Genomic DNA, 13,868 nt, shown 5'->3' on the forward strand with positions numbered 1-13,868 from the left:
AAAACAATCACATTTTAACATTTTCTCTTAATCAAACTTTTCAATAATGACTTCCAAAGCTGTATGAAATTGTATGTGAATATCATAAAGAACTAAGAAATCGGTCAAGTGTAGATCTAAGATTTTACACGTTAAACGAGTTCACCTGCGGTCGTTACTGAGGGAATATTACATAATATATTTTTACTAGGAAGTTAGTGCACCATCCGTGACAAAAACAATTGCCGTAACGACTTAAATAACGAAGACCGTTTTAGCACTCACTAGACTTGCAAACTTGCGATGGTTTACATGTACCAAAAAACCATAAAAATGTCATGGCGCTGTAATACGGACATTAATATGGAACAGTTTCCACATTATTAGCAACAGAAAGTGTCGAAATGAAATCAAATTCAAAACTAACCTTCGTTCAGTGGTTTCATTTCATTGGTGAGGCTTGTTGGACATCAAATGTCTTCAGTATTTCAGTACACGGGCAAAATTATTTCACATGATTTTCACATGAATTTAACATGATTTTCACTTGAATTGAGCAAATAAACTAAGTTACAGAGTTCACGTGAAATTCGGGTGAATGGAGCCTTCACGTAAAATTCACACGAAATGTTCACATGAAATTTGTGTTTAGTGAATTTCACATGGAAATCACGTTAATTTCATGTGAATTTCACATGAATTTCACGTGAAAAATATTTGCCTGTGTATATGCCTATCGTGGTCACTTTTCTTCCAACAGTTTTAGCATAATTTACAAAGTTTGAACTTGTATATGTTTTGCCATACACGTAAAAAATCTCGCCGATCATAAAACCTTGCAAGATTAAACTGGCTACTCGCTACCTAAAAAGTAATTTTGTTTGCCACTTTTACAATTCCACTTGTGAATAAAATCATGACTGTTTAAGCGAATTATCAGACAAATGCATATAAAATTATTATCAAACGAATGTCAAATGAATATCGACCGAATGTCAAATCAATATCAAACGAATGCCATATCAATATCAAACTAATGTCAAACCAATATCAAACGAATGGCAAATCAATATCAAGCGAATGTCAAATCAAACAAATGTCAAATCAATATCAAACGAATGTCAAATCAATATCAAACGAATGCCTAATCAATATCAAACAAATGTCAAATCAATATCAAACGAATGCCAAATCAATATAAAAAAATGTCAAATCAATATCAAACGAATGTCAAATAAAACGAATGTCAAATCAATATCAAACAAACGTCAAATCAATATCAAACGAATGGTAAATCAAACGAATGTCAAATCAATATCAAACAAATGTCAAATCAATATCAAACGAATGGTAAATCAAACGAATGTCAAATCAATATCAAACAAATGTCAAATCAAGATCAAATCAATATCAAACAAATGTCAAATCAAGATCAAATCAATATCAAACGAATGTCAAATCGATATCAAGCGAATGTCAAATCAAACAAATGTCAAATCACTATCAAACGAATATCAAATAAATATCAAACAAATGTCAAATCAATATCAAACGAATGCCAAATCAATATCAAACGAATGCCAAATCAAACGAATGTCAAATCAATATCAAACGAATGTCAAAGAAAACGAATGCCAAATCAAACGAATGTCAAATCAAACGAATGTCAAATCAATATCAAACAAATGTCAAATCAATATCAAACGAATGCCAAATCAAACGAATGTCAAATCAATATCAAACAAATGTCAAATCAATATCAAACTAATGCCAAATCAATATCAAACGAATGTGATATCAAACAAATGTCAAATCAATATCAAACGAATGTCAACTCAATATCAAACTAATGTCAAATCAATATCAAACGAATGTCAAATCAAACAAATGTCAAATCAATATCAGTATCCTTCTAAAGTGTAGTGAAAACACCAAATAGCCTAATTCAAAATAGACACTATATACAGTAACTACATGTAAAATAGACACCACTACATGTAAAATAGACGCCACTACATGTAAAATGGGCATTAATATGGAACTGTATCCACATTATTGGTAATAGTGTCAAAATGAAATCAAATTCAATCTTGGTTCCCTTGATTTCTGTTTTAGGATATATGTTCAATGGTTTTGTTTTTGTTGTTGACATCGTTATGCGTAAAAGTTTTACATGTATTTCTTGATAGCTCCAAAACTTTTTGATGAAATATATCTTGCTGATCAACCTTTCTTTAAGTTACATCTAAATCTTATAAATCAAAACTGATTTCAATTCCTTATACACGTATTTCACTTTGTAAAAACTGCTCACCTACGAGATTAATCAAATAGGTAAAACTCACCAAAATGGTATTATCTATTTAAAGCATTTTATGACAAGGTCGATTAATTGATCGTTAACCAAACGCTTACGTACTTCTCCGCCTAAGAATCAGGTAAAATGTATATAAAGGTGTGGCACATGAAGACAAAAAAACGCAGAGATTTTATGGCATAATCCAAGTATTTATACATTATTACCGCCAGAAATAATCATCAAAGTGTTTGTAAAGTTTGCCTTTTTAAGATATTGATAGGTCAAATTTAGTTGAAATGCACTATGGAAAAGTGGCGGGAAAATGTTTTAACTTTTTTTCCCCATTATAACCAGTAAAAAATATATACGTGACAGATGCTTTAGGATAATTTAAACAGCTTTTCAGTTGTTAACTAGATGTGCGTGTATTGAATATATCTGAGGTAAAAAAGACCAAATTGAGAAAATGGTGTGCCACCCATTGCCTGGTTCTTACACAGATGGATACTTAAATGTGTTTATGCTAAAAGATTTTTTATTATTTTTTTTGGGGGGGGCTTATTTTGTACAAATTGTAATTAGCATTGATTTCACTTTCTTTCTTTCAAACATAATTTGTAATAACTGAAAATATAAACAATGATTTGCAAAACATGTTCATACAAATTACAATGCGTACAAAAATCCTTATAAATTGTACACAACATACATGTATATAAGATTCGGAATACGATGGGGATGCCGCGCTGATCTGCATTGGTTAACTTTGAAGTACGTTGGATGTTTACAGAATGCATAGAAGTGCGTTGATTGATATAGAGCGAAGACGCAAAAGTGTCCCATTCATTGTTGCCACGAAATTTTACGTAGGTAGGCGTACCAGTTTTAGTATTCCTTAGTTTAAACTTAATAAAAGATCAGGAGAAAACTAACAGAAGTCATGAAAGTAAGATGTTTAGTACAAATGCTGATATCATTTTATATACAGGTCATGAGGAAATTCGAGCTACATTAACCGTCCCAAATTTTGAAAATATGTTGAAAAATAAGGTAAAATTTAAAATAGTGTTCGAAGCAATGTTTTAAATAACTTGTGGGGCTTATTGAAGTTTCAAGTGTTTATTTTACCAGAGTTGCTTGTATTTCACCTATTTTTTTTATTTAAACAATATTGTAACTAAATCAATGTTGCGCTCTTTCTTGTGCAAAACCTGTGGTCCTTTTCACAAAAAATTGTAAGTGTAAAATTAGTCGTAAGTTATGACGTCACAATACTTTGATTTACTATGACGTCATAACTTAAGACTAATTTTACACTTATTTCTTTTTTCTTTTTCTTTTTTTTTTTTTTATTTTTGTGAAAAGGACTACTCAACCACTTAATGACACTACTTCTACTTTACTTCACAGCTACAGTTTATTTTAAATGAATGAACGAAAAACCCTTGTATGTGGTTTGCAGTACATTACGATTTACATGTAATTGATATATTTAACAAATATAACGGAAAATAATTAAAAGCTAAAACAATCTAGTAATTATACCTTGTATCTAAAGTAATGTTTAGCAAAGCTTCAACTTGTTTTTTCTTACAGTTAGGATAATTTTGCCTTTATAAACAAACGTAGCATGCATCATTACTACATTGTGATTTTGAGTGTAAGCAGTACCTGTTTTTCATGTTTATGCTGTGTCAAAACTTTGAAAATACATAACGGCGCTCAAGGTATTTTGAGAAACCTAAACCTTTCAAGATTCGATAAAACATATCTTAAGAGAATAATAATTGATGTTTGGATAAAAGACTAAGATATATGTCTACATTTAAAAAGTATGACTGAAACATTCGTGAAGGTCAAAAAATATTTTATGCGACAGATTTTATATTTTGTTCTCCAGTGCGTACAAGTTACGTATATTTTTTTCAATTTGAATATGTTACTTTTATTTAAACTGTATTAGATATATAGAGTAACCAGGACCACTTTGTTATCGTTGTATTAAAAAATCAGATTTGTTTTATTGGATAATTATGGTGAATATGGAACACCTCACCGGGATGAAAAAAATCTAAATGTCAGCTCAAATTTGGTATCATGAGTTTTTACCTTTTGAAAAAGTAAGACATGCTTTCAAAATGAATCATGGAGCGTACTCTTTAGCGATATACATGTACGAAATGTTCAATTGGTGTATTAGAATGTCAAAAACAATTATTAAGTTCTAGGGGACTGGTTTGACACATTTCTTTCCTTGTTACGTATAATCCGTTCATCCTCTGTAGCATCAATCATTCTTTGTTAACCTTAGCAGCAGTGTATATAGTAACACGCAGAAAAGAAGGCACTGTCTTATACTACATTTCATTTGTATTTAAAAAAATCTAAAGGGTACTATGATAGAGTACGTGTAGTGTATACGCTAATACAAAAGAGTTATCCACAGCTGTTCTGTGGCTACATATAAGTTATTGTATATTTGCACTTAAATGGGTCTTCCCGTCATTTTCCTCAGGTTATAGGAAAACGTGAAAGTAAAAAGTACATGTATTAACGGAAGTAGTCGTCATGAGTGTCAAAACATTTCAGCGAAGTACAAAAAAAACAAAGAAAAACGCACCTTCCTGTACGCATTGTTGCTATAAGCATTCAAAATCACGTCAGGGTATTACCATCGTACTTCCGCGCGACCATTGAACTTCTGCATCCCATTCCGAGTCTACCATATTTATATACATGTGACATGTAGTATTATATATTTTATTTAACAGGTTTAGTTGTGGCTGTAAAGGATCATGAGCATTTCAGACTTAAATTGTTATATGGTCGGAAAAAGAAAATTCAAAACAATCTAAGAGAAACAGAAGTTCGGTTACAGATTTTTAAGGTTAGATGTTCAGAGATTATGTTAAAGATCATTGCAATACACAATGATTGCTTTACTTGATTCTTGTACCATTGTATATATAGTGAGACATGTCTAAACTGAACCCCCTTAGCAATGAATTATGTACGGTTTCCACAGGTTCAAAGGCATTAAAACTGAAAAATAGCCTCTAAAGATATTCAGTTTTGGCATATGGTATCGTCAGAAGTTCCAGTTAGATAGACTTCACTGATCATTAAGATTGGAGTAATAAAAACTTAATCGAAATGACGTGGATTTTAAATATGCTTATTAAAATCAACACATTTATGTGCATTTTTATACCTTTGGGTTGTTCAACTCTCAAATGACGCGATATTAATACCACGTTGTTTCTTTAATTATAGTTGTTGTCGCTGTAGGTTTTCGTATTTTTAAGTCTCTACGGGCTCCATCATAATGTAGTACATGTACATGTTCCATAAAAGACGTACCACATTGCGATAATTGCCCTATCTTACTATTGTTTTCAAACTCCACTGTTGACTTGACTGAGTCTTTGCTTCGAATTTATTGAAAAAAAAACAATTATTTATATACTTTTTCTTTGTATTGTCCTTTCGTTGCAATACGCCTTTGCTTAAAATTATTTCAATTTTGAGATTTTTTGCAACAATATTGTGAAAGAAAGATTGTTTTTATTTGACAGTATCAATGCAACGCTTTAAGAAGACTCTGTATATCAGAGAATATTGATGAATGGAAGATAGACCAGTGTCTAAAAGCCGAACAGAAATACCAGTGTAAGTTTCAATTTATATACAGTAGCTATAATTATGAATCCGGAATATGGATTATTCCGTCTCCGTCTTTGTTATACACAAATATAATGAACTAGTACAAATGTTACTTGTTTTTACTCAATATATTGATAATCAATGTTCTTCGATATTCTTGTGATACATTGTACCGTGCTCGCCTTGCCAATGGGAGGTCGTGGCTTCATTTCTTGGCGACTGAGTCACACGTAAGACTTTGAAATGTGTAGTCATTCCATTTTCGCCAAACAAGCGGCATATATATTTTTGTAGGAGAAAGATAAACTGATTGTTACGTGCCCGAGTGAAACGACATGCCTACCTACGGGTTTTTGCGTCTGCAAACTAGCACAATTAAGACCTGGCGTGTCAGGCTAGTACAGAGTAGGCTCTGTCTAACGTTCTGCATGAAATATCTCATAAAACAATAATCCATCATTCAATCGGAGCACAATGTTATAACTATAAGGGCGTATAATGAGCATTACATGCAAGTGGAGAAGCGTTTTAATTGTTATTTTCGACATTATAAGATACATTTGTGCCTACATTATCAGATAATGTTAAGAAGAAAAGAGATTAAATGGCTTCCCATCAATTCCTGATTTAGAGAGAAACGTTAAATGGGGCCCTTTTTTTTCTTTCTTTTTTTTTTAACTTTGAGGTCCGATGTTCGCATGTGGCATTTTTTTTATTACAGCTACACTTGGGAAAAGGAAACACAAGATGAAGATAGAAAATTCATCATTGACCCTGATAAATGAGAACGAGGTTCTAGCCTCGCCTTCGACATCTGCACGTTCATCTCCAAGACCTTCTCTTCCGTCTTTGGACTTTAAAGGTTTGAGGTTCATGAATGGAAACTCACTGAAAAACAACGAAAAATCGGGCTCTGGTGACATAGACGATGTTTAGTGCAATAAGTAAAATGTATTATGTTGGTGAATTGTTTTAATTTTAAGATGTTTTAAGCATTGTGTATTAAGTAGCGATTTTCAATCCCGACCGTCTTTGCACATTAAGTTTTATTTCATGGATTAAACAGTAACTATATTTTAGATTTGAATATTTTGAACTTGAAATACGATAGAAGTTCAAAACTTTGAACACGTGTAAGATCTGTGTGTGAACCTAAATTCAAAGTTGTATTTTGCTGAATTCCCTGAAACTTTGCTATAGGTTTTTACAGTAACATAAGACATAATTTCAATAATCCATCCTTTGAATTTTATGTTTAATTTCACACAGAGACGTTTAATTTCCTCGACATATATTAGAGACATTGATACTTTCGCTTAGTTTGGAGTTGGTATTTCATACGTTATTTTTTTGAATGTTAATATCATAAGATGATTCAAACAAGAAGATGTCGTTAACTGTATTTAATTATCATTCTGTGTAAGAATCGGGCTGTGGGTGGCACATCATTTTCCTCAATTTAATCATTTTTGCCTAAAATATTACATTCAGTACATCTAGAAAAACAACCAAAAAGCTATTTCAGTTTATCCTGAAGCATCTGTGACGTAGATATTTTTTGACTGCTGATAAAGGTAAAGTGTGCAGGAAAATTTTTCCCGTCATTTTTCCGTAGTGCATTTCAACTAAATTTGACCTATCAATATCTTAAAAGGTAATTTTACAAACACTTTGACGGTTATTTCTGGAGGTTATCAGTTGTAAATACTTGGTTAATGCAATAAATTCTCTGCGTTTTTTCCTTCATGTGCCACACCTTACACATACATATATATTGCCTGATTCTTAGACGGTGAAGTACTTAAATAAATTCTTAACTTTTTCATATTTTACATACATGTCTTAAGTAAACTTACATATCGCACATTTCCATTCCATTTTCATTAAGTTCTTCTTGTTTGAAGTTTAAATGTACCTGGATCTTTGCATTACCAGGACGCATTCGTTACACAGGCGGCCTTGTCTAATAATGGGGTTGGGGGCGGGGGTTCGTTAAGCATCAAGTATTTAATTGATTTGCATGAACAATCCTCCTCCAAAAGGATAATAAATCGTAACATATAAAACAAGAATTTCATAAAAAGGTTTCGTATTATGGGTGTGAGTTTCAAGAAGGGCTCAGGGTATGAAAAAATAATGCATGTTCATGGAAAATGCATTAAATGCTGGTCATTTCAATGCATTTTACATATTATTATAATATTATATTGCTGGATATTTGTACGTGAAACCATGCATGCATTTGGAGATAGATCATACCTAATATAGCACAAGATGATCCAGATAGTTTGAATCTAGACGATTACGCGATTATTTTTGCCCACATTTTACACGAAAGTATATATTAATACACAATTTTCCAAAACAAAAGGGTGGGATTCCCCTTGGATCCGCTATTTTGACTAGGCAAGTTTTAGGTAGTGACAATATTCGAAAAAACAAATCAGATCTAACGTTTTTAGAAATCCGTGTTTTACACATTTGAACATGTACCGGACTCAAATTTGTTCTGATTTGAAAGAAGAAACCTGCTGTGGTGTTATCTACGGAACTTCCGCCGTCGATTTTTTTCATGTAAAATGAACTGCATGTACGCATCTGACATTTAACATTTAAAAAAAAAATTATTGAATTCATATTCATTGTATTTTTGTTATGAAAAGTCATATATGAATTATGAAAAAATGGCATGATCGTTTGTAAACATGTAGCTGTTATATTCGTTATCATTTTTCCCTTAATGTATTAGATTATGTATTCAATAACCATATACAACTTTATTATTTTTGATTATTCGTCTATTGTGATTAATTTCATTATCAATATGGAAAAAATAGTATATTCTTGAAATAGCTATGAGTATCTTAACCATTTTCTGTGTTTGAATTATCTACCTTTGATCATGCACACGTGTATGTATTTATATGTGCCTAGAATAAAAATAATTGTTTATGCAAGAGTAAATTTATAAAAAAAAATTTCCAATTTTATGTACGGGTTATTTATTTTTTTCATTACATGTACATGTACGCATGCATACAAATTACGTCACTTTACCCCGAATGTACAACCATGCAATTGCACGCACAGTGCTATTTTTTTCAATAGAGGGAACCCAGAAGTAGAAATATATCGATGTCTTCGTGAATATTTAAATTGGTCATATACAAGACATTGTATGTTTCGCTATCTCGATCTACAAATATGGTGGGTAAGCCTAGTCACGTGACTCCGTGGTTTCGTGAGAACCATTCAAATGTATGGAGATTCGTCATTAACATAGCATTGAGTTCAATATTAAAAGCGAAGTATCTTTTTGGGTAAAAATGCTGATTAGAAATGACAAATATCTAGTTCTAAGGGATAAAAATTTTAAGAATAGCATAAAATAGAAGATTTTGCATTGTGAAGCAGGGTTTGGATTTCCCGGAAGTACACAATAAAATGCAGATCGGTCTTCGGATTTCAATACTTTCTACACCGGAAATTTCGAAAGGAAAACTGAAACTAGAACGAGAATTACAAGCCCTATAATGATTTTGTAACTTTGTAAAATTTGCAATCGTTCGGCCATAAAAAGTAGCTTAAAAATTATTATCATATACTTTTTTTATTACTTTTCTTTGAGCATTTAAATGTTTGTAGTTTTGTGAGCATACATGTACACCATGTTAATTACCAGAAATACCAAGGGGACCGGACAGCAATAAGAAATAGTCTCCGGGACAAGTTTGCAATACCAGTGTGTGCATCACATCTGACCAAAAAAAAAATAGCTGCGACTTAAAATAGAGAAGATCATTTTTGCACTCACCGGAATTGCAATTTTGTCCCGGAGCCTTTTCGGATATAAGTCACGTATGGTGACTCGGATTGTACCATAGATTTAAAACAAATGTGTAGTTTATTATCAAAATACGATTTTGTAGCAATAATTAAGAAAATACATGTACATCATGGATTTTATGCAACCTCGTTTTGGAATTTAAAAGGTACATGAAATGTTATTGTAGACAGTATTCGCAAAATATAAAGTGTTAAATAGGCGCCATTGTTCATGAGTTGGTTGTTCGTCTTTACATTCTAAAGACCTGTTATGGTATAACGCTTTACGTCGGTCGGTGTGTCCGTCAGTCTGTCCACGTGTTGTACATGTATACCATAAGTCAGACACCCTGCTCAGTATTGGAGTACTATGACACTTAATTGGTGAAAAGTTCTTTTATGGAAATTTCGGAATGTCTATCGTTTTCGAATTTTAGAGGGTATATAGCTTTAATCATTGGAAAAAAGAGACGCAGTCGTATCAAATAATTTGTTTTATATGCAGATATATATTATATATAGTCAGCTTAGGATAGTTGTTTATTGAAACACAATTAAATGCTCATGTTTCAGCCATTTTTGCCATATTTTCGGACTTCTCTTGCTTAATCCATTGTATAACATTAAGATATTTTGCCTGGTGATCCCCATAATTTCATTAAACACACCTTAAAATTTTTCATGAAATCCTTGTTACTTCGGTGATTTTGGTAGATAAAGCCTACTAAGAGAAATCCTTGTCCCGCAAAAATTTCAAATGCCTGACCCCTTATTTTTTCCTACTTATATTGTTCTAGCATGAAAGATTTCACAACCCTATGAAATCTTTGTTATTCTTAAACAGAGCAGCGAACATCCTTAAAGTATATGATAACGTGGATAGGCATGCTGTTTCGTTTACTCTGTGTTTAGCAACTTGGGCATAACATGTTTGTGTAATTGCAAAACAAGTATTAAACTGCTTATACGAAAATCATTGCGATGTTTTACTATTGCAAATTATGCATGCAACATCGTAGAACTGTAGAGTTAAAAATTCAAAATTTAACTTTCAAATGAGTTTTCATTAAATTACAGACCAGATATTGCTAAAATTATGAACGCATTTTCAGTCTATGAAATGTTTGATGTACATGTACACTGTATATGAACATGATTGTATACATTCAATAATTTCTAGGTTGACTTTTTGTGATTTGTATGTATTTTTTTTATTATAATTGATCCCTTTGTTGCAGATTTGAGAAAAAATGTTTTACGTACATTAGTTAATCCATATGTATGTTACATGTAAATTGTGTTTGCAATAATGCAAATCGAATCGTATGAATTCGGTCATATCCGTTACTACGTATATGCAACGGAAATGCCCGATTATTCATTATTGACAGTTAATCATATGCAAGTCTTTGTAACTGCTGCGCAGTTACCGTATGTATTTCGAGGGTTCAGGGATATCCGGTATTATTAATTATTATTAGCAAATTTGAATTTGCAGTTTATGCTATTAATGTATTATTAATAAAACATTATTTTTAACATTTTTTGTCAATAAAATATACCAAACAATCTTAATGATAAAGGTAGTGCATTTTTGTAACTTTAAGAACATATGGATTTTTTCTATAAGATAATGAACTACATGTTAAAAAGGACAAACCCGACTTCGTGAGTTTACATGTACATTTGTAAATATACATCTACATATATAATGATTAAAAATCCTGATTCAAACACGTCTAATTAAAATTTCACGAACACCATTACATTTAAAATTCGCTCGTTTTGGTGGAACTTGAGAACCATTGCTAGATTATTTCTAAACTGAAAACTCTCTTTGAAGAATAAATGATTTAGATTTTTAGAACAGCATGACTTTGTTAAATATTTCTGTTACTCAAAGAATATAGGATAATAAAGAAGTATTGAAGACCGAGAATAAAAACTGCAAACAATTAAGCCGAACAGAAACCCTAAGAAAACAAAAAAAAAAACGTTATTTAAAAACCACGATTCAATTGAAAAAATTGAGACCGCGGGTTCATGTACGCACGATTAAACAAATATAAAATAGACTAACGAAACGAAGTTTTCCTCGTAGAAGAAATGGCTGCAGTAAGTTAGAGAAAAATAGAATAAAAAAATCAGATCTAATATGAAATTTCAATGGGAAAAGAGCAAAGAAAAAATAACCATGTATCTCATACACTTAACAAGACGACCTCCCTCAACTGTAGCTATCATCCTCGTTTGTAAGGAAATAAACAAAAAGATCTAATTAAACCGGAAGTTCCATTAGAAAAGTGTAAAGTAAAGAAAAAACATACAAGGGCAGATCTAAAGTGTAAGAACTTGTAAGAAGAAGTTTTACACTACAAATTTAGATAACTTTCACTCAGACTGCTCCTTTGGTCACTTATAACAATACCAACTTTCTTTTTGTAGATTGTAACATTGTGGGTTTATTGCATTCCGAATTACATGTGTACATGTTGACTCTGACAAGTGTCTGGAAGATTTTCCACATTCATGGTTCACCCATAACTTAATGAAAGTTCAAGAATGTCAGTTGATAAATATAATTTGCAGAAGATAAAATTTACCGACGTTTCTTGTCGCCATTTTTCATCCAATGCTAACAATAAAAAGTTCTCAAAGACTAATCAAGAGAACCAAAATTCTAGCTGAAATCAAAAGAACGCAGTCCAAGGACAAAGATCAGTCAGGGAAAACAGACACACACAACAAAGGACATATTAAGGTTACCAGAATAATACTTACAAAGAATTTAAACAAAACTAAATGAGCAACTCGGACTCAACTAAATCTGGGAGTATGGACCAGGTGCACCGGTAGGGTAAGCGTCTTCTGCTTTTCATGAAACATCCGCCAAGTTGCTCATAAAAAAGTCAAGTCTGGGGTAGACGAACGAGGAAAGAAAAACTATGACACATTGAAAAAATCGGTCACCGTAACGATACACGAGCTCATGATGATGAAAATAAAAGGGAATAGAAAAAACTCAACAAGTAATGATATAAACATATGCTATGTTTGTGTACTAAAACTTGCTTTTTCCTTTAAAGTCTTAGAAATATGTTTTTGTTGAAAAAAAGCGATAACTTGTATTTTGAAAGGATTCCCTGCATAAATCTTGAAAAGGTAATAGAATTCAATGTATATCAATTAAGCGTTATGCATATTTTATTACCATGAGATGCTTTGTTAAAAAATGTATAACATTTTACAATGAAATAAATATTTCCTGGGATTTTCTAAAAACATATATACTTGTTTTTTGTATTTTCATGAGTATTTGTGGTAAAGGAAGCCGATATTATAAGTCAAAACTAGCCACCTTTAAGCGACTAAAAGAACAACTATTAGTCGTTTAAAGGATCAAAATGAAGTCATAAAGCTAGATGAATTTATTAAAGCCAAATAAAGAGATTTGTATACGTTCCCTTTTACTATATGTATATACATGCAGCTCTTCAAAAAGGGGTTTCTCATTGAACAGAATTACTAGTTAGTAAATAATACTATGATTATTTCATACCCTTGGCATCGTGCCAATTTCTTTGGTTTTGATTAGAAAAACGCATGTATACACAATTTCAAGAAACTCTAAACTATACACAGCATTATGATTTAAGTAAATATTTCTCTGCAAGTTCGCCAAAATATGGTACTTTATTCAGTATTGAAATACCAATTCTGGGAAAATATATTCAAAAATTAAAAAAAAATAATTTTTAAAAACATAAGCATTGGAGAGATTGTGGTATGTGCCCAATGTGTATTTATATAGATATCTTTAAATAAGTAACTCATAAGGTCACTTTTCGAAAGTTACTTCTGGACAAAATTTTGATTTTTGCATGATTTTCTCATAGACAGGCTCTTAATTCTTTTGCACATAGGAGGCATAAGGGTATCTGAAAATTGGTAGAAACGGGTGCACTGGGTTTATCTCAGTCCAATCAATGGAATCAATCAATCAATCCAAGTTACATGAGATTGACGTAAAATGTTGAATACAAACGTTGCAATGATTTGTACATGTGAGAGTTATGTTCCTTATCCAAGGTCTACATTGCCT

The 13,868-nt window shown here is 31.7% G+C and overlaps 1 protein-coding gene across 4 annotated transcripts in view; it reads left to right on the top strand.

Moving 5' to 3' along the window:
- The window catches only part of LOC148610788 (uncharacterized), a 64,226-nt gene extending 52,891 nt beyond the window's left edge, over positions 1–11,335 (top strand). For all 4 annotated transcript variants that reach the window (XM_088596145.1, XM_088596146.1, XM_088596144.1 and 1 more), the window contains 3 exons: positions 5,050–5,165; positions 5,854–5,947; positions 6,663–11,335. In XM_088596145.1, coding sequence (XP_088452271.1) covers positions 5,050–5,165; positions 5,854–5,947; positions 6,663–6,877 — 425 coding nt within the window. In that variant the 3' untranslated portion in view covers positions 6,878–11,335. The remainder of the gene's footprint in view (positions 1–5,049; positions 5,166–5,853; positions 5,948–6,662) is intronic.
- The last annotated feature ends 2,533 nt before the right edge of the window (positions 11,336–13,868 follow it).

Source organism: Perna viridis, chromosome 8 (assembly GCF_037379345.1).
Source record: "Perna viridis isolate PV_CMFRI_1.1 ecotype Kerala chromosome 8, ASM3737934v1, whole genome shotgun sequence".
Classification (NCBI taxonomy): Eukaryota; Metazoa; Mollusca; class Bivalvia; order Mytilida; family Mytilidae; genus Perna; species Perna viridis.